At 35.9% G+C, this 24,922-nt stretch overlaps 3 protein-coding genes and 1 pseudogene across 16 annotated transcripts; 3 read left to right on the top strand and 1 right to left on the bottom strand.

Annotated features, from left to right (window-relative positions):
• The first annotated feature begins 516 nt into the window (after window positions 1-516).
• LOC147555014 (vesicle docking protein) lies at window positions 517-6,752 on the top strand. Of its 13 annotated transcripts, none has more exons than XM_086660334.1 (8): window positions 517-767; window positions 1,842-1,905; window positions 2,392-2,535; window positions 3,260-3,409; window positions 3,520-4,053; window positions 4,159-5,655; window positions 6,161-6,229; window positions 6,408-6,752. In XM_086660334.1, the coding sequence occupies exons 2-8, from the start codon at window positions 1,858-1,860 to the stop codon at window positions 6,522-6,524; spliced, it is 2,559 nt and encodes an 852-aa protein (XP_086516460.1). In that variant the 5' UTR covers window positions 517-767; window positions 1,842-1,857; the 3' UTR covers window positions 6,525-6,752. The 13 variants fall into 13 exon arrangements, with proteins under 13 accessions (XP_086516460.1, XP_086516466.1, XP_086516461.1 ...); XM_086660340.1 differs by having other exon boundaries at window positions 557-767; window positions 2,399-2,535; XM_086660335.1 differs by having other exon boundaries at window positions 600-767; window positions 1,828-1,905.
• A 1,187-nt stretch (window positions 6,753-7,939) lies between these two features.
• LOC147555015 (acyl carrier protein 1, chloroplastic-like) lies at window positions 7,940-10,799 on the top strand. Its single transcript, XM_086660348.1, has 4 exons — window positions 7,940-8,281; window positions 9,185-9,295; window positions 9,808-9,930; window positions 10,517-10,799. The coding sequence occupies exons 1-4, from the start codon at window positions 8,213-8,215 to the stop codon at window positions 10,637-10,639; spliced, it is 426 nt and encodes a 141-aa protein (XP_086516474.1). The 5' UTR covers window positions 7,940-8,212; the 3' UTR covers window positions 10,640-10,799.
• Window positions 10,800-11,081: 282 nt separating this feature from the next.
• Window positions 11,082-12,710, bottom strand: LOC147555016 (putative nucleoredoxin 1 pseudogene; annotated as a pseudogene). The gene is made up of 3 exons (XR_015235445.1): window positions 12,580-12,710; window positions 11,853-12,332; window positions 11,082-11,747 (listed from the first exon to the last, which is right to left on the bottom strand). The product of XR_015235445.1 is annotated as a putative nucleoredoxin 1 pseudogene (transcript).
• Window positions 12,711-13,059: 349 nt separating this feature from the next.
• LOC147555017 (coiled-coil domain-containing protein SCD2-like) lies at window positions 13,060-24,418 on the top strand. The gene is made up of 20 exons (XM_086660333.1): window positions 13,060-14,085; window positions 15,295-15,467; window positions 16,005-16,077; window positions 16,396-16,437; window positions 16,706-16,926; window positions 17,414-17,480; window positions 17,628-17,669; window positions 17,953-18,015; window positions 18,743-18,792; window positions 18,876-18,903; window positions 19,228-19,305; window positions 19,394-19,483; window positions 19,577-19,637; window positions 20,471-20,584; window positions 21,015-21,136; window positions 22,257-22,332; window positions 22,683-22,730; window positions 22,868-22,908; window positions 23,555-23,681; window positions 24,211-24,418. Exons 1-20 carry the CDS (start codon window positions 13,786-13,788, stop codon window positions 24,327-24,329), a joined length of 1,935 nt encoding a protein of 644 aa, XP_086516459.1. The 5' UTR covers window positions 13,060-13,785; the 3' UTR covers window positions 24,330-24,418.
• The last annotated feature ends 504 nt before the right edge of the window (window positions 24,419-24,922 follow it).

A 24,922-nucleotide genomic window follows, 5' to 3' on the forward strand; every position in this document is an offset into this window, starting at 1 on the left:
ATATAGTTTGTATTTGATAGATCTTATAGTTGATCTTGTGCATTTTGCATTGGGAATTGCCTTTTGAAGACTCTTGTTTTAAAAGTTATTTATGGTGTGTTTGGACGGAGGGAATTCATGATTCACGGATTCATTGAATCCAAGTAATATTTTTTAGTTTGTTTGGCAACCAATAAGAATCTTATGATTTATTATTATTTGAGTATGTTTAAACGTTTCTTTAGAAAAAATATTGAATAAACCTTGTTCTCATAACTCGTTTTTTCAAATATCGTTTCATTCGAGGAAATATCAGATTTTGAGAAAAAAGGGATTTTGGAGAAAAACAATTTCCGTTTATTCTCAAGAGCATGGAGGGGCGTCCACCACCCTTTGGCGTAACAGATGGACACCCCTCTTAAGACCATGAGGTCATAGGATCGAGTCTCGGTGGAAGCAGTTGCCATCAAGATTTATCCTATGTAATTTAGGCTATGAATAATGTAATAATTTCACTAGTCGAATAATCAAAAAAAAAAAAAAAAAAAAAAAAAAAAGAAAAAAAAAAGAAGAGAATGGAGGGGCGCTTATAATATAAATCCTTCTCCCTCCCTGCATCTATGATCTATCGAACAGAAGCCCGGATCGCACGCCATTCTGAAATCCCCAAATTTCACCTGAAATCGAAGAAGAATCAAATCAGGGAAGAAGAATCAAATCGAACTAGGGTTCCGTTCGAACTGTGCACCAACTCTCTCTCCCTCCATTGGTGTTGACATCTTCACCTGGTAACTCTCTCTCTCTCTCTATATACGGTTTCAAACTCTTCTTTTAGTCTTCTTCTTTCTCAATGAATTTTGTCAAAACCTATATTCCTTCCGCCATTAAAAAAAATTCCACCTTAAAACCCACTATGAATCTTTCACTTTTAGATACCCATTCACAAAAATGTGGAAACTTGAAACAATTTAATCAAATTTTCTCACAAATGATCGTTTCTGGATTATATTAGAGACACATTTGCCGCAAGTTTGACTTATCAAGTTCACTTCAGATTCTCACTTCATTCATCTCAATTACTCATTCTGCATCTTAAATCAAATTGAATGCCCAAATGGGTTTACTTGGAATAGAATTTTTAAAGCATATTTGAATAGAAATTATCCTCAATATACTATTATCTTATACAAATTGATGCTAGAAAAGAACTTTGAACCTGACAATTACACTAAAATCAAGCTTGTTCTGTTAGATTGTCTGTAAAAGAAGGGAAAAAAAAATTCATAATCATGTTTTATAGAACAGATTTTCATTTAGATGTTCATGTTATAAATACTTATGTATGGTGTTTGTGGGGATATGAGAGATGTGCGGAAACTGTTCGGTGAAAGTCCTGTAAAAGATTTAGTATCATGGAATTCGATTTTTTGCTGCTTATGTTAAAATTGGAAATGTAAAAGAAGCATTCCTAATTTCTAATGAATTATGGTTCTACAAATTTGAAATTAGGGTTAGAATCCGAAAATATAGTGTCTAAGGTCCTCTGCACTCATTGCCAATTGGTTTCTGAGTTGGACAACCACAAATTTAACAGAATGATGCACATCGCATTGTTGTACATGGGGTTCGAAGTTGGGAAACGCTAGTTTTGGCTTGTTGCAAGTGCTGAAGATTGCATCTTTTCATTTATTTATAGATTATTTATTATTGTTTTCGAAGATGAATATGATGCTTTTGAATATCTTCTTTCTGTTATTGTCATTGACTTATTGTTACTGTCCTATCAACCTAAGTATTATATTATGTAAAGCTCAACTCCTTTAAATATCTCCCATGTATGCTCACAAGATCACTAACTGCAGAGTAGAGGAATAAAGAATGGCTATGGCTGACGTGATAAAATCTTGCCTGGATTCTATTAGTCAGGTAAGGTTGTATAGATAAGAGTTTCCTGTATTTTTTGAAGATTCATGTCTACTTGAAATTGAGCATGTTCGATTAAATACACGATCATCATTAAATTCAAAATTCTAGGCAGTCAATGTCAAGTAACTTCTATCTTGGATGTAACTCTTACGAAGTTGACTCAGTACTTTTGAAATATAATTTACACTCCTGGGATACTGGATATGCATTTGACTGATAAGACGGATATGCATGCAGAATTTTCATGTGAACAATCAAATAATTTAGTTCCACTAGTTATACTTTAATTGTCACACTTGTTGGAGTTCTTATATTCAATCTTCTATAATTATCTCAATAGGATCTGCACTTCCTAAAGTAGTACGTTTAAGATGTCCGGGGTGGTGATCATTCTCTTGCAGTTTTATGTTTTAGACGAGATTGATTTTAATATCTAAAAAAGTTAAAAATTGTCAAAGGTCGCATATTAAGTTTTCCTTTGATTAGATATCAGAGCAAATTGAAGATTCCGTTCTTTATCTGGATGCTGGCTGCACAGAGGCCTTCCAGTTTCTTGGAGCATTTCCACTGTTATTGGAACTTGGAGTGCGTGCTGTTTGCAGCCTGGAGAATGCTTCCTCTCTTGATTGTGTAAGTGTTTGACTGCAGTTTTTTCTTTGTGAAGATCCTCAGATTTTCTTTTAGATGTGGTCTTTGATGATTATCGATGACCATTATTACAGTCAATAGTAGCTCTTTCAAGGAAAGAAACTAGCCAGTGGACTAATAAATATTGAATTATGACATAAAATGTACTACTACTGTGCTTTTTTGAACATTTTTACTTATAACTTAGTGATTTGAAGATAATTTAACTTCTCTCACACTACAACGAAATTGAATGGTAAGATTGATTTGTGTCTATTATCTGTATGATGTATCCATTATGTAGCGACTTGAAATCATATCAGTTACAGTTTTGAACATTTTTTCCTCCAACTTAATTCTGATCTATCTCGAATTCTCGATTCTTAACTCAATGTGTCAGATATTTTATGAGTAACACCCAATTTTTTTTGATACCTCGTCCAACATTTCAAGTTTCTCCACTATTATCTTATAATATCGTGCTTGCTCCTACTCACTCAAACAATATACTAATAAAGTCCGAAGATGTTTGGCTGTTTTAGGTGTATTCAAGTGTTTTTATCCCACCTCACCCAAAATTTCTAAATTTTGGGTTTGAGCATCTGACTATCAAGCGTCATCTTTTTTGCCATCTCATACCTTAATTATAGATTGATAATCACATCTTAGGATATACTTTCGCGTATAAGTTGTGATGTATTATTTATCTTATCGAGTGTTTCTCTAGGTGGTTGATTGGAACTCAAATAACAAGCATTCAAAGAAACTGGTGGTCATAACATCACGTCTTTTAAGCGATGCACATCGGTATATTCTTCGTTGTCTGAGCATGCATGAAGGTGTTCTGCATTGCACCATTTTTACATCAATTTCAGAGGTTAGGTTTGTACTTCTACAAGTGTTTGATACCAAGACTAAATTTTCCATTTCAGCTATATCTTAAGGTTTTGATGGTTAGATACATTTGATTGCTTTTGTAAATTTCAGATAGCTCACTCAACATATCCCGATTCGCCTCTTGGACCTGATGCTTTTCGTGAATACGAGTCTTTACTTCTCCAAGATTACGAGGAGCTTGTTAAGAAGTGCAAGATAAAGGATAACAGGTCATCTCAATCTGGTGATGTTGCACTACCACAAGAAAGCAAACTTAGTGAAAATTTAGGTTCGGAAGATGAAGGTTGGTCAAACTTTAATTTGGCTGAAGAAGAAATTCCTGGTTCAGAAGCTAGCCCAAGAGGAAATGTCGAAGAAGGTAGCCCAATTATTCGCCAAGGGGATGGTTCACTGAGACTGGCTATTTATGTGGACCACTTCCCAATGATCTTGTGTCCTCTATCTCCGAGAGTCTTTGTTTTACCTTCGCAGGGAACAATTGCAGAAGCATGCTTATCAAATAAGCACGATGATTCACTTGGGCCGGGATTGCCTCCATTTAGTACAGGTATGGCTTCTGATGGCGAGGACGTTCCTCCTGGAGCAACTCTTACTGCAAATCTACTTTACCATCTTGCTGCCAAGGTAACTATGTCTAAATATAATTCTGTCTGGTTTTATTTGCCTATCTCTTCTTAGTAAGAGTTTTCTTTGTCATATGACCGTTACTTTGTTTTCTAAAACATGTAGATGGATCTGAAAATGGAAATATTTTCTCTTGGTGACTTGTCAAAAAGCATTGGGAAAATTATGATGGACATGTCAAGTCTTTATGATGTAGGTCGACGAAAACGATCAGCAGGTTTATTACTTATTGATCGCACGCTTGATCTGCTTACTCCATGCTGTCATGGTGATTCACTTGTTGATCGTATGTTCTCATCTCTGCCTTGTAGGCAAAGGGCATCTTTAAGCCAAAACAAACATGGCCATATTAGTATTCAACGAGCTCCACTTGATGTTCACATACCACTTGAACAACTTTACACTAAAGAATCCGCCGTTTGGCCAACAGAAGGAATCGAAGCCTTTCTATCTGGTTGGAGTTCAAGTCTTTCTGCAACTCAAACAACTGATCCTACTGATCTAAGAACGAGAAATAGTGTCGAAACTTCTAAAGATGTTGATGTTTCTTCACTTAGTGGTTCTTTTATCTCGACCGAAAATCATCGAGGAGCACAATATTTAGAAGCTTTACTTGACAGAAGAACAAAAGACGGAGCTACACTGATTAAGAAATGGCTCCAGGAAACTCTACGGCAAGAGAAACTGTCGGTAAATGTAAGAACTCGCCCAAATTATACAACTTCATCAGAGTTACTTTCCATGGTCAAAGCTCTAGCTAAAGATCAAACATCTCTAGTTAAAAACAAAGGAATAATTCAACTAGCTGCAGCTGCAGTGCTTGCTCTAAGTGAACCTCATAACTCTCGGTGGGAGGCATTCGTCAGTGCTGAGAGAATATTGAATGCGAGTGTTGGAGATACAAGTCAGGCTCTTTCTGCTCAAATCCGTGATCTAATCACTAGAAGTGCTTTAGTGAGAACTGATAAGCAAACTATGGAATCTTCGCAGGGCCTTCTGTCTTTCCAAGATGCACTACTCCTGGCAATTATTGGATACATTTTGGCTGGTGAAAATTTTCCAACATCCGGGTCAAGTGGGCCTTTTTCATGGGAAGAGGAACACTTCTTGAAGGAAGCCATAGTGGACGCAGTCCTTGAAAACCCCTCTGCAGCCAGATTGAAATTCTTCAGTGGCATGGAGAAAGAACTTGAAGCCAATGCAAACAAGGTTAATTCTGAGAAACCAAAGGAAGATTCTTCTACTCATATCGATGACTTTGATGATGATCAGTGGGGTACCTGGGGCGATGAAGATTCAGATCAAAATAACGAGCAAGTATACGATGACATGCAACTAAAGTTGGAATTACGTGATAGAGTGGATAACCTTCTCAAATTCTTTCACAAATTGTCAAGTCTAAAGACGAAAAACACTACATTGCGAAATTGGCCATTAACTTCAGAAAGCAACTATGGTGGCGATTTTTCTATGGGTAAAGGATTACTATACAAACTTCTCACAATGGTTCTTGGCAAGTATGAGGTACCTGGATTGGAGTACCATTCCTCTGCAGTTGGACGCCTTTTCAAAAGTGGCTTTGGTAGATTCGGCCTTGGACAGGTATTTTTCTTAACCTAACATTTCCTTAAGTCAATTCTAGTCACCCTTCATGGCTATTTATCTACTTATATCGTGAAAAGGCTGCACATTGTTGAACCAAATTATGTTCGTCCCGTTTCAGAAAAGTCAAACCGACAAGTTTGATGGGTTAATCACTTATACCTGTCTTGTCCAAGAAATGTAAAAATGAACTAACACTATTACTGAACCAACAAAATAAAAGTTTGGGGATTTTGGACTTCTTCTCCCACGTTAACTCTGGAGGGAGCAAAATCGAACTTTCCGCTACATGTCGGAAACTTTGAATGATTTGGCCATTTCTGTCTGTTCATCTGGAACCTCAAGTTGACTACACCGGCAATGGACAGTGGCCACAAATACATGAACGTTGACTTTCCCAGATTATCGACGTTTTCCTTTTTCGCTATAATTTAGAGCCCAAATATTTGAGTTTTTGCTATGTATGCTTAAATGATGAAACTATTTCCATTTTCATATTCTGCAGGCAAAACCAAGTCTAGGCGAGCAAAATCTTATCCTGGTTTTTGTTGTCGGTGGCATAAACAGTCATGAGGTAAGAACTTCACAACTTTTGAACACCTTGAATTTTTGAATATTTCAATATCAAATTCCTTGCTTTCAGATAGAGTGCAGATAAATATCTTTCTCCATCCTTGTTTAATGCTTAGAAATTGATAACTAGAAAAAGAGCAGTAATGGGGTAATATTTTTTTTCGTTTGTTTCATTGAAGGTACTTGAAGCTCGAGAAGCGCTGTCAGAAAGCGGGAGACCTGATATAGAGTTGATTATGGGTGGTACGACACTTTTAAATCCAGATAACATGCTTGATTTACTCTTGACCACCTAAGTCTATACCAACATAGATCCTCCTCATGGCATTCTTGAAGTTTAAAATTGATAGAAGCTTAAGAAAGCAAGACATAACTTTTTTGATTTGTTGCTGGTGCTAATTTTGTAACTCTGTAATATAAATTTAATATGGTTTTTAAAGTGCTATAACATTAATATTCTTCGACTAGAAGAAATGACATGAAATTTGCAGAATATGAAATGAAAGTTAACTTGTTTTGTACAATTCGTAAACAAGTAGAGAAGTTCATTATGGCTTCATCATGTACAACTCTGATTGTGAATTGGTAAAAAAGTTTGCCGCGAACCCTCTCATCATACGTCTTTTGATCTGAAAAACAAAAACAAATGATTGAACTAGAGTTGTGAACTTATAATGCAAAAGAGTAAAGAATAGCGAGTAGCCATAACATATTAGTAGCATTACCATTTTGGGCTTGATAGAAAAACATTTGTCAAAGAAAATGTGAAGGACACCCATTGTTCCTGAGGCTCATATAAGTCAAGTGCTCGAAGGGAAATTTTATATGCACCAAGAGAGAGTTTGGTACACAACATTTTTTTACTTGTTTGGTATGACGAAGCCAAGTTTTATACCCTCAATGGCAGCAATTTTGCAGCTAGAGGGAATCTCGTACCACCACCATTGCTCTCTCTTCCTCTCTCTCAAGGGTTCCCAGTCTGTCTCTTTCTACTGTAAAGAGTTACCAGCGAACCTGGAAACCGTTTCAGAGTATTAGTAACGAACTACCGAAATCTCAAATGAACTAGTCAGTAGAATGCTAGTGGTCGCCCTACCAAAATCTACGACCACCACCACGGAGTATTTACTCTTTCTAAAGAGAGAGACTACTCGAGGGAGTGAGAGAGACAAATGAGAGATACAATGACAAAGAGAGATGACCGGAGAGAGCGAGCGAGATAACTTAGTTTTTTGGGGACTCATTTTCTGGACAAAATTGGAGAAGTGATGGGAATACACTAACAAATTGTTGGGTGTGTAGTTTAGTCCAAAAGTAAATTAACACTTTCCACTTTTGCAGGACCGGCCCTAGCCCAAAGCCACCAAAGCGGTGGCTTTGGGCCTCCAATTTTAAAGGGCCTCCTAGTTAAGTTTTATGGCTTATTTCTGTACTTCTTTACAACATTAACGCAAAAGATGGATTGGTAAATTGGGCCAAGTATTGTTTGCAACCCAATTGACTAGGGTTCGGCTCCTCTCATGTGCACTTTTGTTTATAATTTTTTTGTAAAGCCTTGGTAGGGAGCTATTAAGGACCCCAAATTTATAAGTTGTTTTGGGCCTCCTAGATGGTAGGGCCGGCCCTGCACTTTTGAGTCTGATTTTTTTCTCTTTAGGTGGATTTTTTTGAGATAACTTAGTTTTTCGATCAGAATATTGTGACCATGGTGAAGTGTAAACTTGGTGTACCACTAAACAAAGTCAAATTACTAAAAACATCGCCCTTAATAGTGACCATCAAGCATCATTTTAGAGGATATTTTGGACAATTCAATATTAGTCTAGTGATCCCAACTCATAACTCTCCCGCCGATACAAACAAAGCCAAACAAACAGCATATAAACCCCAACAACCTCACAACTATCGCCATTTACTTCTCACTCTCTCTAGAAATCTCCGTCTTCTCTCTTTCTCTCTCTACACTTTCTCTCTCTACACATCAATGGCTTCCGCTACAGGATACTCAGTCTCCGCACCGATTCGTTCATTCTCCTTCCAACCTAATCAACAGGTATAAATATAATCATCATCATCTCGTTCTTTCAATTTTTTGATGTTAAAACATTTTGATTCGTGTTTGTTTTCTTAAACGTCTTGAATTTAGGTTTTAATGCTCGTTGATTTACTATCTTGATGTTTATGTTCGTTGATCAATGCTTCTCCTTGAGTTTTATCGAGAGTGACTGACCTGATCAATGATCGTTTGCTTTCGTTTGATTATCAAAGCAAAGTATTTCGATTCGATCTTAAAGTATCATTTTACTACTCTGATTTTACAATTTTGATGTTTATGTTCGTTGATTAATGGTTCTTCCTTGAGTTATATTTGAGTTTTATCGTCAGTAACTGACCTGATAATTTGCTTCCGTTCGATTCTCTGAGTAATATAGTTCGATTCGATTCTTGGAGATTTTTTATCTCTATACTATACAACCAAAGAATCGGGGTTTTTTTTCCTTCATGTTAAGGTAGAATAGAATTACGTCTTCCAATTAGCAGCTAGTAGCATTTCATGAAGTTAATGGTGATTCTCTTCTTTCATGGATTTACTAAACTAATGGCTCTAGATGTATTAACATGTAAGATTTGAATTTTGATTTCGATGAGCTTTTAAGGCCGTGTGTTGAATTTGCTCAAACCAGAGCATTGACATTGGATGTGTTTTTGTTCAATTGTCCCAAAAAGTGCAGTAGAAATTCAACATATAAAATGTAATATGTTCCAAGGTGATTAGATGATGAGATGAGTATATATCATCATGATCCTTCATCTTTTTCAGAGCTTAAGCTCTATAAGAATTTTATTTTTACAACAAAAATATTTTAGCAGATCGATAGGTAATGGGTGTTTTTTTTCTTATTTTGTTATTCTCTTTGTACTTAACAATGTACCCGTGTTTGAACTTTCTGAGCAGGTGGGAACCAAGTTCTCTGGACTTAAATCAGTTTCACTCTCCCTCCAGAAACCGAACTTTCCATCACTTCGGTTGAGCCTTGTGCCACATCGCCTCCAAGTTTCCTGTGCTGTAAGCTTCTTTTTCCATGGCTCTGTTCTGTTCTACTTTTTATCTTTAAATCATTAATGTTTATTGAACAAGATCAAAAATGAAATTTTACCTTGAGTAGTTTGATAACATATACTTCAACTGAAGATTAACAATGTGAATAATCTTCAAAGTTAGATATCTTTAATAAAAACACTTACATATGTACATTGTCACACTTGCGCGTTTTGGTTGTAAAGCTCGCTTACATGGTAAAATAAATGATTCTAGTTTGACATACATAATGCAAAATCTGGGTTGATTGACCCTAACCTGAGATGGGTATTATCTGGATTATCTAACCCCAAAAGGTGCGTCAATTGGTGATGTCGATCATTTATCAGTTGGACTATCTCAATGGTTTTTGCAAATCTGATTGATGTAACTTTCATGTGTCCCTAGTATGTACTTGAGAATGTTTCTCCGTGCATCCTCGATGAATGAACTAAAACTATTTTGTGGTTATATGTTGATTGACAAATTTCTACTTTCAGGCCAAGCCAGATACAGTGGAGAAGGTGATTGAGATCGTTAAGAAGCAGTTGGCACTGGCAGATGACTCCAAGCTGTCTGGCGAATCAAAGTTCTCTGCACTTGGAGCTGATTCTCTCGATACGGTAGTTACAAACCTTTTTGGCTTTAAACTCATCACCTTGTGAATTTGTTTAATTTCGGTAACCAACTTTGTCAAATCTTGGTCTTACCATGGATTAGATACACATTCATCCAATTGACAATTGCTTTTCCGAGTCACTCTCTTTTCATCTTTGATTCTATCTTTTATATCCTAGAATTTGAAAAGACAAAAATGATACTCGGCCAACACCTACCGGAATCCGGGCTGGCTTAGGTAGAAGGACAAGACTTAGATAGAGAAATGAATTTCACTTCTTTCTCTAAATTCTGGCCGTCCACCAAAACCGAGTCAGGATTTTGTCCGCCTAGGTGTCGAGCAGAGTATCACCGCTGTTCAAAAATAAATAACGGGATCATTTTTAGTGTACAGAGGACACATTTAGTTGTAAATATCGGGTACCACACTCGTGTAGTAGCTTGCCACCTGATAATTGAAAACTTCCCAACTGGTTACGAAATCATATTTAGTGTTCTATATCTCTCACTTTCTGTCACACATCTAACTTCACACCTAATAATCATCTTGATGTTCTCAATCTATCTCTTTCTCTGATTTAATGATAATAGGTTGAGATTGTTATGGGACTTGAGGAGGCATTTGGAATCAGTGTGGAAGAAGAAAGTGCACAGAGTATTGCAACCGTTCAAGACGCAGCTGACATGATTGAGAATCTCATTGAGAAGAAATAAACCATGGCGTCTAAAAATGAGTGAAATATAATAATCGTTTATAATCCTGTTAGTGTCGAACAACTCTTGCTAGTTTTTCAGTTAACTATGAACTAGTTAGCAACTCCTATCTGTTTTATGTGGGTTATTAATCATCAAAATTGATAAATTCACTTGATTTTGTTCTTTGTGTTTATGTTTTGTGAACTTCTTTGATTCTCTTGGCATTTGGTTATTAGCTTCTCTTATAGGTTGAAGAAACTCGAAAACTACCCACCTCGGCTTCTTATGGCATTCTTGTGGTTGACAACGCCAAACTCGAAAATAACTTTAAAGTATTATATTACTCAAGCACTCAAAAAGAACTAAAAATAAAATAACATAAAATAAAAGAAACCTTTGTTGGTCTTATTCTTCCAAGCTTCTTCTTTGTAGTAATAGGTATTTTCCTATGCAGAAAGATTCAACTTCCAAATAAGCAAACTCCCCCTTCACATACCCTTCCTTTAATAATACCTTCATTCTCATCCTTGGATGATGTTTCTTTCTCTTCTAAAGCACATTTAGGATCAATGTAAAAGTAACACTCATCACACTTATATGCCCATCCTTGACAAGCTTCTTCACATCCAAGGCACACATACATATTCGTTCGACCTCGTTCAAGCTCGTGTTCTTCATGGAGCTTAAACTTCACTTTCTCCGGCCAATCCTTCCCCATTTCCACAACCATTGCATCCATATCCTTCACTCGATTTTCATCAAATGGGTATGATTTCGATCCAAAGAACAGTACTAGCTCTTTTGCTTCTTTTAGTATAGTTCTTCCATTTGGTCCTACTACTTCTAGGTGAGGCAGGAGACCATGGTTTCTCAATTTACATCTTAATGATGCTTCTCTCTTGTCATTGTAAGGAAGAACTAACCATGGCATTTGGGAGTAGTATTCTTCAAACGATTTTTCGTCATTGTCAACCGAGACGAATATTGTTTCAAAATCATTAGGATGCTCGGCTTTGATAGCATTGTATGCTTCAATGAGCTTCGGGGTGAAAACTTCACATTGATGGCATATCTTTCTCGAAAAGTAGAAGAGAATAGTTTTCCCCACGAGTTCGGTTACTTGAATCTAATGAAAAAAGAAGAAGCAAATCATGGCTAGCTAGTTTGACCTAAGTTGAACTAAGAGTAATTAAATCATTGTTCTTAAACTAATAATGGATTAGAATCATACCTTGTTACCATCTTTGCCAAGAACAAAGTCAAGTTCATCTAAAACAAGAAGGGACTCCAATGTTTGTGCTTCCATTCTCAACTTCTCAATTTCATCTAGTTCCATCAATTTCTCACTAGAAAATGGGTATGCTTCAACTCCATGAGTAGTAATGTAATTTGATGCATTTGAAGTGAGAGTTTTTCCATCTTTATCAATAATAGCTATTGTTGGAATTGCTTCAAGTTCAAAATATTCGATAAGTTCCTCTACACATTTGTCTTCAAATGGTAGAGCAAGCCATGGCATTTCCATGAAATTATTTTTGTATGATTCTTCATCATTATCCATACTAGTAAATATAACTTCAAACTTTTCTCCTTTTTCTTTTAGTTTTTCGTACATTTCTATTAGGTTTGACTGAAATTGATGGCACGATCTATACTCCTTTATAGCAAAGTAAAATGCTACGATATGTCCTTCTAGTTCTGATACTAGAACCTGCCCATGTCGCAAAATAAATTAAAATAAATGATTTAATGAAATGAACAATGAAAACCCAAAAACATTAAAATATGTTATGTTTTTGTTCATCCAAATCAAAATAAATTAGAAACAAAGAGCGAAAACATTCATATTATATTCTTAGTTACTAGAGTTTCTTTTTTCTACGTAGAACTATTCTCACATAATCCATTACAAATTATCACGCGAGGAGAGAAAAAAATAGTCAAGAGAATGAATGTACCTTGTCACCATTGTTACGCACAAGAAAGTCTCTATCCTCGGTAACCAGAAGCGATCTTAGATTTTGGGATCCATTCCCCTTTCCTTCACCCTCCTCTGCCATTCCTCCAACTACAAATCTCTCTCCCAAAACCTCTTTCTATATTATGTTCTTAAACTGATTGATAATTTGATTTCAGTTTCCTTTTGTTTCTGATATATAAAATAATATAAAATCCTAAATCAAATATCCCTTTTTTGTTAAAAAATACTATTTATTAAGTAAGAATAAAAGAATATATATAGTACTCCATATAAAATCCTTATAAGGAGAAATTAATAAAGTAGTTTATTTATCCAATCATTGTTGACACGAACATCGAGGATATCAATTTTGGAAGTACCCCAATTCTCTTCAAATAACAAATAAGGTCCGTTTTGTCAGTTATTTACAAGAAAACCCTTAACTTTATTTATTTATTCCCCGTTCCCTCCACTTTCTGTTTTTTGCCTCAAAATTCGCAAATTTTGGCGGGGAGACCCTTAAACCAGATCAGAATACAACCTAATAGAGAGAGAAAGAGGGAGTTCTAGAGAGAGAGAGAAAGTACAGAGAGAAAGAGAAACCCTAATTGAATCAGAATTCTGAGATCAAGATAAACTCCGATCGAATTGATCGCAAAATGGAAATGCCGACGTGAATCCTTGTTCAATTTCGTTCAGAATGAACTATTCTTTTCTTGCTCGATCTTGATTTGACTAGTTCTAGGTCAATTTTAGGTTTCAAATTCAGATTCTTGTTTCTCCTATGGAAATGATTGGTCGATCGATCGATCAGGTTAATGGTGAAGCACAAAAGAAATGCTTACGTTTTTTTTCCATGTTCAATTTTGTGAAGATTGAAAAATCACAATAGTTTTGTTTATCGATCTTGATTTTTGAGTAATTTTAGGTGTTAATAGGTTTGAATTTCGGATTCTTGATTTTTCTAGGGCAGAAACGATCGATCAATGGTCGATTCGTGTTTTCAATTTATTGACAAAACTTGAAGAACAGGTTTTAGATTCTGTTTCACGTTATTAGGTTTAAACTGAGATTCTGGAACTTTTAATGGCGGTTTTCATGTTCAATTTGTCAGAATAAACTTTAGAAGCGGATTGATTCAATAAATTTTGGTAGGAAATTAGAACTGAACTAAGATTACTGTTATTTTTCTGGATTAGAAACAATGGATCGTCCTGTGTTTGTTAGGCAAAAGAGTATTTCTAGTAATTCATCTGGAAATCCTTCCTCTCCAATGTCATCTCCGATGCATCGTCATGTTAGGTCAGGATCTACTGGTGTAGCAAATTTCCGTAAAACACAAAATAATGCAGCAAAAGCTGCTGCTCAAAGGCTTGCACAAGTAATGGCCCATCAACCGGCTGACGACGAGGACGAAGATGATCTCTCATTTGATTTTACCCCTTCAAATTCTACTCCAACCATTGGACTTTCAGGGAGGTCAATACGATCACGATCACCCGCGGTAACTAGTAGATATTATGATATTTGGATTGTTTTACTTGCTTTAGTTAATGCAATTATGATATTTGTACTTCATGGTGTCTTTCTTGCATAAATTAACTTATTTCCATAAATTGTATTGCATTTATATGGTGTCAACTAGTTTTAGGCATAGTTCCGACAACTAGGACAATATCAAACAATAAATTGGAAACAAGAATACTTATGTTTTCAAAGTAATCTTTTCTAGCTACTAGGATGGGTCTTATACTCTTATTGACTATAATACCTAGTACGTATTACCCAGTCACCCAAATATACCCACCTTGCTCTGTGGACTTATGTTGAAGCATCTTAGCAACCGCATTCAAGAAAAAGTCTTCACCGAATCACTGACTTTTGCATATAACAATTATTTGAATGCCCATATGCATCCTATTAGTGTTGATATTCAATAATCTCCAGGTATTATTGTTAAATTAGTGGTCATCCAACTCTAAACCAATTGGCAGTGAGTGGAGAGGACCTACATATCATATTAACTCATTTCCCATGTGGGTCTATTCTCATAAGCCCTCTCACATGTGGTGTTCTTTTGAGGCTAACATGTATCATATTTTTGAAACATGTGGGGTCGTTTGGTCTATCATGTGTGGGGCCAGCTCTGAGACCATGTTAAATTTGAGATCATCCAACTCAAAACCAATTAGCGGTGACTGTAAAGGACCTAGATACTATATTCTTTGTTACTACAATACCCTTTTCCCATGCGGGAAAATTCCCATGAAGGCCGAAGCTTATATATCTTTCTGGAGTCATGCTGAAAGAAACTTGAGAGCGATGCTAGTTTTCTTGACAAGAGAGTTTATATGATGTTCAATCTTGAAGTCAATCTAAATATGTTACAGGGGACAATAGACTATAGCTATTCATTTACTTACACAATATGAGTTTCTTCTGTTTGATTTTAAAATCCCTCTAACTGAACGAAAACTTTTATTTCATGATTCCTTCACACATAAGAGTTCTATCTGAAATATGCCACTTGAGTAAGATATGGAAATGTGAAAATGCATGACTACTTGTTTGTTGGCTTTCTGTGTTATGATACCACTGAAATTGTTCCTTGAACTTCTCCATCTTTATAACCATCAGTTATATCATCACTTTGATCTCAAGATTACATACTTACTGTGACAGAGCTTGCTGATGATTATTTTCTTTCTATTAGTTAGTTCGTAATACTACCGAACAGCCGCAATCTGTTCGTTCAACAGCAGCTGCAAGACCAGCTTTAGCAGTGAAGACAGTTCCAATGGTACGACCCAGTGTACCAATATCACTGAAGCCACCACCTTCTGTACCCGCAGGGGAGACACCTCGAGATAACCGAAGAGATAAAAGGTATATTTCAAGCTATAGAGTTATATTACACCATTTTGTCATAAGGCCTCATCTTGGGATTGTGGTTGACTGCAGGTAATGGTAGCTCTTAAGTTTTTCAGGTTAAGTATTATTCCCTGGAAAAGGTTATTATGGATTTAGTAAGGTATAGAAAATGTTAATAAAAAATTCTATAAAAATAACTTCAACAAATCCATATAGTGTTCCGAATTTTTCTCAATGTATTGTAGACGATGTGCCTGTGCTTTCATGTTCATTGGTCCATTACATCATTGTAAAAGCTACAGGATAAGAGCAGTTACAAAATCTGGATACAATGCTCTTTGTACATTTTAACATTTTTTTATATTCTGTTCATTTAATATTAAAAAGGAAATAGAGCCGTTGCGAAATAAAACTAGCGTCCCTACACACTGCTGTTTCTTCCCTCTCGAGTTTGCTCTAAAACTATCTAGTCCGATTATGATATTTCTGGAGCTTCCTTCCTCTTGGAAAAGTTTCAACTGTCTCGGTCTAAATCTTACTGTTAATATGTAGGATGTCTATGGATATGGAGAGTTCGAATGCCCGGGAAACCAGTTTTCGCTCTTCCTCTGATTTTCAAGACGAGGTAGTCAATCTCAAAAATTATCTTTCTGAGGCATGTCCTATTGTGTTATCTAAAGTAATCAGCCGAGAGTGTATCACTGTATTTGTCTATTTGTTTATTTCGGCTGTTACATTGATCTACTTATATCATACATTTTTTTGAAAAATTGCAAAAATTAATTATAATTATCCAGGAGGATGAGAAAAATTCAAGAATGATAAACCCCCAAACTCAGCTATACTAGATGTTTTAATGCAGTGGCACATTGTAGATGCTTTGGAATGTTATCCTCCTGATCTTTCGGGTTTTCCCTATTAATATTCTCTTGTACAACTGCAGATTGATATGCTACAGGAAGAAAGCGAAACCATTCGTGAGAAGGTGCAATCCTCACAGAAGCTTTACTTTGTTTTTCATATAATTTGCTGCTTAAATAGTCAAGTCCGAGTCTTTAAGTCAATATCTTAAGTTTCGAAGAGCTCTTTCTCTAGCAATTCTTTACTTATTTATAACAGTAATAGTTCTTCAATTCATTAATCCAAGTTATTCAAAAACAAACATTACTGCTCCATAAGGTCAATCTGTAGTTCTTATACCTACTTCTACAATGAGATAAAGCTTGCTGAAAACTTTATTTTCTTTCTATTAGTTAGGTCGTAACTCTATCGAACAACCTTCATCTGCTCGCTCGACATCATTCGCACGACCAGCTTTAGCAGTGAGAACAGTTCCGGCAGTACCACAAAGTGTACCAATAGTATTGAAAGGACCAACTTCTATAACTCCCCGTGAAACTCCTCGAGAAAGTCGAAGGGAGACTCCTCGGGATAGTCGAAGGGAGACACCTCGAGATAGTCGAAGGGAGAAAAGGTGTGTTCAAGCTATTTATCCTTGTCAAAAAGAAAAGCTAAGACTTGTTTAAACTCATAATGATAAATGTTACTATCCTTTATTGTTCTTTGACAGTTGACTTCGTAATAATATCTTACATCTTCAAAAAACAGAGTAATGACTTTTTTCAGAGTTTCTTGTCAATTGCAGATAATTTTATTCTAAGGTTGCAGACAACAACATATCTTACACGAGTAATAGGATGACTTAAGTGATAAAATATTACCAAATAACAAGTTAATATTAATATCTTTATTCGTCCATCTAGGCATTTAATAGTTGTATGTTCATGTTAGTAGATTGATTTTACAAGTTGTAAAAGCTATACGATGATTCAATCTTTTGCCATTTACTCCATGTGCTTGTTTCTGCTTAATTACAGTTAGTTATCTACTGTGATTAGATTGATCTTCCTTAAATAAAGTATCTTCATGGACGCTGTTATAAGTTTTTTGTTGGTATGTAGGATGCCTATAGATTTGGGGAGTTCACGAGAAACCACGTCCCTTTCTTCTTCTGCTCTTCAAGACGAGGTAGGCAATTAAGCAGAGCTTAACATTTGTTATGAACACTCTGTGATACTCTCTGACTTACATTTTTCCGTTTGCCTAACAATTTGGATGTTTTGAACGTTGTCCTTGAGAGATTTCTTTCTTATGTTTTTCCCGTCTTCCATGCAGCTTGATATGCTACAGGAAGAAAATGAAACTATACTTGAGAAGGTGCGATCAGAATTTATCTAATATTATGTCTTTTAATTTAGTTTAAATTCTCGTGTTTTAAATTTTAATTTGGACAGTACTATGATTGTTCAGATTCAGACCACTTATGTGGTATTGTCTCTCTGTCCAACCTTTATGCGGTTATGCCTGCACACGGTTGACATTGTTACAGTACAACCTGACGCCCGAAACTGTCGAATAACAGTTGAGGCACTATTATAGGGAGCTTATTGTAAATCATATTCTTATTTATACTACTTCGTAATGTTATGTGCTATCCCAGCTTAGACTCGCTGAGGAGAGGTTTGAGGAAGCAGATGCCAGAGCTAAGCAACTGGAAAAACAGGTTCTGTTTATTATCTTACGTAACTGATGTTACATATCCGTACAGATATTCCGTCTATATAACTTCACCTTATGTATCAAGTTGCTAAACTATATCGAGCGTAATTGACGTTTCATTTATGTTCTCGACCAAAACGATATTAATAAGAAAATCAAAATAAAGAAGACAAGTAAATTGCATTGAGTATCTAATTCTTAGTTTACCTCAATAGGAAGTATGAACTATGAACCAGCTCCTGGTAGAAGATGCAAGTATTAGTGTTTTATTTTACTAACTGTTCATTCGACTATAAACCCACTCACGCAAAGCAGGTCTAAAAAACCTACTTAGGGCCGGGTATTATATGGTTACTAACTGAAAAGGAAATAATTATGAATTCAAAAGAATTATGCTGAGTTGGAGCAATGTCATTGAGAGACATCAATATAAGTATCCAAATGCTTTGGACATCGGAAGCCTTTGTTGCATTAAGCGATCTTTTTCCCCCTGAGAACAGCACTAATTACCTTCATCTAAGTAATTTGAGTAAACTTCCTTAAATCCGTTGAAAATCGATTCTTACGAGAACCATAACATCAATATATTTTCTACTTGTTTCTTTTGTTGCATTATTTTTCCGGCAACTTAGTTGAGTCTCATCTAAAATCTAATAAACGTTTCCTAATAGGAGAGTGGTATTATATTTGAACATCTAAGGCCCTACTCCAACATATTTTCTTATTTCTAGGTTGCTACTCTTGGAGAAGGTGTGTCGCTTGAAGCCCGCCTTTTAAGCAGGCAAGCTTCAGAGTTCTTATAGCCATTCTATCTTGAAAACTACAAAAACATTATTCTTATTGTTTCTCTTACTATTATTTCAGGAAGGAGGCAGCTCTGCAGCAGAGAGAGGTAGGTACAAGAACCGGGTATATTTATCCACGTTACTACCTTGCAACATGCTACTTTCAATGTTTATCTCATTGGCTAATACGTCCTACAAACTAACATTTAGCATGATTGGACGTGATTAAGCATGTTTATGTATGTATTTATGTGTGCTGTTTTACTTGTGTCTAATGCACGGATTGATTTTCTTTTTGAAGAAGGGATCTTTTTTTTCTTCTGAAAAATAAAAAAGAATGAGTTTGAAGGAAAGTTATTTAATAAAAAAAATTGAGATATTTAAGTAACATATGCTGGACTTCTTGCTTCCAACATTCAATTCATAAACAGGCTGCTTTAAAAGCTGCTGAAGCACAAACTCATGGCGTCAGAAGTGAAGAAATTTCATCCCTTCGAGTGGAAACAGAGGTATTGATGATTTCTACTTTGAAGTTTGAACTGAAATTTGTTGCTACACTGAATCACTGACAACTTTGACGTTTCCTCCTTGAATCAGACAGCAATGGAGCAACTCCATGAAGCTGAAAGTGAAATTAAATCACTGAGAACAATGACACGGCGAATGATATTAACCACGGAAGAGATGGTTGGTTTGTTCCCATAATTGCCTATAATTTACGTTTGATCCCCATTCGCATTATGTTATAATCTAGTGGTTGGTTGTCCATAATTTTCTCAGGAAGAGGTTGTTCTTAAGAGGTGCTGGCTAGCTCGATATTGGAATTTATGTGTTCAACATGGTAATTTATTTAAGTACACTGTTACTTTAAAGAAACTCCTGTCTTTCATGTGTTGTACTACCTTCAATATGTTATATATTTTGCATTCAACGCATCTTTTGTTAAGTTGGATTATTCATCAAGCCATCCATGGTACAATAGGTTCTCCAAGTTAAACTGAAAACTAACATATGGTTTGGAACTACGGTCAGCCGACTACCATGGGTACAGCCAAATCGACACACTCAGAATCATACTGAGAGTAGTATCCATATTTTAAATCAAACAGATATTGGTTAAGATATGCTTTTAATGTTGGAAGATAGAATATGTAGTAAGGTTCATGTTGAATTCATCAGATAAAACTAAACTAGTCCTATCGATTAAAACAAAAAAAGGGAGAAAACTCTGCTCTTGGGTCTTATCTTTCTTTCATCTGAATTTTTTCTGCAAAAATGTAGAAAAGCCGCAACCGGCATGCTTGAAGGCAATAAAACAGCGGGAATCCGACGATGCCCAGCCATGATGTGTAGAAATAGAAGATATTGTGATGAAATGAACACCTGAAGTTAAAAATTATGTAAATCAATTTTTCCAGTGTCATACTCCAACTTTGATCCATGAAGAATAAGACAATCCTGATTGATGAATATCTCAGGCCTTTCTTCGTGGGCTTTTCTTTTTTGCTCTTCACGTAAGCTAGGAATTAGCTCATTGAGCACTCCAAAATAAATTCCCAGGATCTGCCTGGATTATCATCAACTGTTGTCACGTGTTTCCCATATTGATGGGTAAATGTATTTAAATAGTGTACAGGATCACCTGCCTTTGTGAACTCACCGGTATTCCTGTAGGTATTCATGCTGAGATAGCTGAACAAAAACATGAGTACTGGTCGTCCTTTGCCCCTCTTCCTCTTGAGGTTGTGTTGTCTGCTGGACAGAAAGCTAAAGAAGAAATAAACAAAGGTTAGGCCCCTTACTTTTAGAAGCAACTATTTCTAAGACCTATTCTTATTTTGAGATTTTTCTACATCTTATTAGAATGTACGAAAGGATCAAGAAATGAAAATTTCAATATCTACTTCGACTTTCGACCAGGAAAGATCAATTTCCATTTAAAACATTCATTCATTCCGCCTACATTTCAAGTTGTTTAATAGGTTTGAAATGCATTGGCTAGCTCAGAACTTGTGGTAAAAAAAATGAATGGTGGATTAATATGGAATATTGGTAGACCAACTGAACTATGATAGTTCTAATTGGACAGTCATTTTCTCTTTCTGAACCTGCCTCTACCTTATAGTATTACTTGATTTCTAGAACCACGATGTTTTTCTCTTGTATATGCCACGGCTTCTTTCTTGTAATCTGTATTACGCTTTGCATTGTTTGGCAGAAAAAACTGACGTTGAGGAGAGGGAGAAATTCCCACTAGACATGAATGATCTTTCTGGAGAGGGAAGTATTGAGAGCATGCTTTTAGTTGAAAAAGGTCTTCGGGAACTAACTTCACTTAAGGTCACTTTTATATCTTTTGGTTGTCACTTCTTCTAGTGCTAATGTATTTTGTTTTCCTTCTCACTGTGCTGTTATTTGTGAAATCATGAGGACCCCTAGGTTCGAACTAAGAGGAAGACTTGGTTTTAAATATAGATGAAGATAGCTTTCTGATCCATCTCAGTAAGACAAATAGGCTGGATATAACACATGAAACTCTTAGATTTTCAAAATAGAACAGATTCAGATATAGAGGAGAAAACAAGTATACCCTAGGGTATGTAATTTTAGGCGCTAGGCCATGCGAGATGATGAGCCTTTCGCCTAGGCGAGTGCTTCATATCGTGGATCAGTCTCCCTCATGCCTTATCCCCCTCTAACCCCTTCATGTATTTTCACTATTGTAGACAAAAACTTCATTATTCAACATAAATTTAAGGATTCGTTGAAAAAAGAAAAGAGAATGTGCGTGTTGCTTTGGTTCGCCTGAATCAAATGCGGCAGTTTCTTACCTGTTGTCTGGGGTGCCTCAACTTGCCCGGGTGATGCCTTTGACAAGATAGGTATGAAGGCGAGCAGGTACTTATGCCCTACCGGAGTAACGTCGAGTTATAAACCCATTGTGTAACTTCTTGTTCTGTTTTAGTCATGCTTATAGATTAAAACAATGTAATCTGGTTAATGTTAGACCACCGTGTCATAAATATAGTTTATAGATGTATGAACTTCGTCAAAAGCAGACATGTTTTACTAGGCTTTCTTACCCTTTCTAATGAAAGATCACTTCCTAGTATTATTTGAATTTTCATTATTTAGCAAATATGAGGCGAAAAATGAAACTCAATCCAGTTACTGACTTGACTTAAATGAATCTTTTCAAATTGGATTCCTCTTATATTCAACTTGGCTTTCTTTTCCATAATATATTTCCCGAACATGAGCGCAAAGTTCTAGTTCTGAGATTGAGAAATCGTTTTTCTCTTTAATAGAATAAACCAAATGTTTGAACCCTCTGTAGAGAAGGTCCAATTAGGAACTTTAACTATAGAATAACCCAACAAAGGTCACAACTATTAATTTCATTCTGCATGATGATCCCTTGTTTTGAGTCAGCATTTTGTCATACTTTACTTTTTTGAAGGTAGAGGATGCAGTAAAGCTTGCAATGGCTCAACACCGAAAGCCGAATTTGCTTAAGTATGGTCAGAATGTCCCAGGTATGTAAATAAATCTTGTTAATCGTTTTTCTCCCTATGTTGGGACGGGTCATGTGGTTTATGTTCTCTGTTGTATCTCATGTTAAACCCAGTCGTTAACTCAAACAGTATGCCTTTGCTCTCCCTGGCGAGGCAGGTTCCTAGTCTTCTTCTGTGTTAAGGTTTAGTGACCTTTCGTAAAACCTCTCTCGCTATTCCCCCAAACAATCTATTTTAAATTTACTGATTGTGTCATTTTGATTGGATGATTATTCTGACCTTGGTTGAGTCTTTAGATCGATACTTCTACAGTTAACTTGATTTAATTCGTAATCTTGTACTTTTAACAATTTCTTTTATAACTAATGCAGATGACCAAAAAGTACCAGTTGAGAGTCAGACTATATTAGAAGCTTTCGGTAAGTTGATCTTCTTCTTTTCAATTGCCATACTTTTAGTCTTTTAGGAATCTAGTATCGTTCAAATACCTAAAGCGGATCCGTTTCAATAGTTAACTAAACTGATGTTGGTTTTCTATATTTTCAATTACTCCCAGAGCTGAGTCAGGAGGAGTCCGAAGATGTGCTATTCAAGCAGGTATGTCTTCACTTCCACTTCTTTTGAGTGAGATGGTATTCTTCATTTAGTGCCTAAACTAATCTTTTACGAGTTACCATTGCTATTAATATATGAGTCTGTGACTATGTTGTATGCGGCGATAGGCGGTGAACCTAGCCGATTGTCTGGGCACCATGTAAGTGTTTAGTTTCTTCTAAGGTAGATAGATGAATAGAAAATATAGAAATAAGTAATAACTACAACACCGAATTCAAAACAGAAAAAATAAAAGAAACCTCAAAGGCGAGTCAAGCGGCATACGAATGTTTAGAATGTGGCAATCAAAGCCTCGAGTTGTTATAATTCTCTTCTCATAGTACTGTTTATTTGTCTGGGTATATGAGAGAGGTTTAATTGTTGGCAAATCTAAGGTTCCAATTGGGGCACTGGGTGAATCGTGTTTTCACTTTTCATCAGATAAGTAGCTTCCGTGGGAATTTTGCGTCTAATAAAATTTTATATTTCTCCTAAACAACTTAGCCTCCAAAATTGTTACTCCTATTATTGTTTTTGTCTGATTTCTTCGTTCTTCCAAAACTAAAACGTAGGAGTTCTTGGTCATTTCTCTTACATTACTTTCTTATTTATCCAATTTGCTCACTGTTTTACTGTTATGAACTTGCAGGCTTGGCTTGCATATTTTTGGAGAAGGGCGAAAAATCATGGATTGGAAATGGACATTGTAGAGGAACGTCTGCAATCTTGGATCAGTCAAAGCACTCGGACACCCACTTCACACGACGCTGTTGATGGTATACTCAACTACCATATCCATTCATCTATCTTTTGTTTAACCAAAATATATGTTTGGCATCTAGTGATCCGAATTCCCAATGACCCGATATGACGATATACATAGTCTTGAGCACATCTACGAAATAGCCTATTCTGCTAAAGTTTACGTTGTTTAACTTGATAATGGTTTATATGACAATTTTCCATGCATACTAAGAGCTGTTATTTAAATTTTCTTCCTCCCACCAATATGAACCGAGGGATCGACAAAGTCTACCCCTTCTCACCTTTGGTTAACGATCTCACGGCTTGTAGTAGATGTGGATATAAGTGAATATGCGTACACAAACACATGATTTCAGTATCTCAGCCAGCTTTTAACGGCAATCTTAACTTTTTAATTGTGTTGTAGAATATGATTTCTTAAATAAACCATATTGATCTAATATATCATGATAGGAATTGGAACATATAATGTGTATACTAGAGTCACCCATTTATTAATTTTCTAATACACTTGTCGATGCTTCGTGTTCCGTGTCACAGTTGAGAGAGGACTGATGGAGCTGAGGAAGCTAGGAATCGAAAACAAATTATGGGAAGCATCTCGAAGACTCATCGACCCAGACTCCATTTATAGCAAAATTACAGAATCCGAATTTTAATGCTCTCATTCTTCCTTCCCTTTTCTCGTTTGATCTTAGTCATATCAACTTAAAATCCTTTCATAAATATATAAACGAAAAGAAGACAATCGTATGCTTGGATTGATCGGTGAGTATATATCAAATTGAAAATCGTCGGGATATCTCCATAGTTATTGCATTACAAGAAATAAAGCCCTCGTTTATGGCAGTTTTCGGTCTAGATGCGAAAAACAATATGTAGAAACTGTTAGAATTATAGTAATAGTTAAGGTAGTTTAGTCATTTGTTCCGCAGAGCTTTTTAGTCTTTTGCTTTTTTACTATATAGATATGTCTATTTTGCCATCTTGTAAACCTAAATTCTAAAGGCACTTCCATTTTTAGGGTAGATGGTGACCAAATTCTAAAGGCACTTCCAATGAACCCCTAAATTTATGAAACTCACTCTTAAAATCCTAATTCTAAAGGCACTCTTCTGGTTTTCCCACACTCCTATCAAACATCAAAAAATTCAATTCACATGTGAAAGCAAATGACTTTCTTACTTCTGATTTCTTACTCATCATTTCTGACGTACGAGACGGACCCTAAGGGAACACTACCCTACAAAAA

The sequence above is a fragment of the Eschscholzia californica genome, unplaced genomic scaffold (genome assembly GCF_041429995.1).
Source record: "Eschscholzia californica isolate CP2 unplaced genomic scaffold, dmEscCali1.0.p SCAF_2, whole genome shotgun sequence".
In the NCBI taxonomy this organism is placed as follows: domain Eukaryota; kingdom Viridiplantae; phylum Streptophyta; class Magnoliopsida; order Ranunculales; family Papaveraceae; genus Eschscholzia; species Eschscholzia californica.

Bases quoted from the DNA above. Each gene is read 5' to 3' on its own strand.
- LOC147555014 (XM_086660334.1), top strand. From the start codon at position 1,858: ATGGCTATGGCTGACGTGATAAAATCTTGCCTGGATTCTATTAGTCAG. The intron at 4,054-4,158 runs GTAACTATGTCT...TAAAACATGTAG, and splicing joins TTTACCATCTTGCTGCCAAG to ATGGATCTGAAAATGGAAAT. The intron at 6,230-6,407 runs GTAAGAACTTCA...GTTTCATTGAAG, and splicing joins GTGGCATAAACAGTCATGAG to GTACTTGAAGCTCGAGAAGC.
- LOC147555015 (XM_086660348.1), top strand. From the start codon at position 8,213: ATGGCTTCCGCTACAGGATACTCAGTCTCCGCACCGATTCGTTCATTC. The intron at 9,296-9,807 runs GTAAGCTTCTTT...TTCTACTTTCAG, and splicing joins GCCTCCAAGTTTCCTGTGCT to GCCAAGCCAGATACAGTGGA. The intron at 9,931-10,516 runs GTAGTTACAAAC...TAATGATAATAG, and splicing joins GAGCTGATTCTCTCGATACG to GTTGAGATTGTTATGGGACT.
- LOC147555017 (XM_086660333.1), top strand. From the start codon at position 13,786: ATGGATCGTCCTGTGTTTGTTAGGCAAAAGAGTATTTCTAGTAATTCA. The intron at 14,086-15,294 runs GTAACTAGTAGA...TCTTTCTATTAG, and splicing joins TACGATCACGATCACCCGCG to TTAGTTCGTAATACTACCGA. The intron at 18,904-19,227 runs GTAGGTACAAGA...ATTCATAAACAG, and splicing joins CAGCTCTGCAGCAGAGAGAG to GCTGCTTTAAAAGCTGCTGA.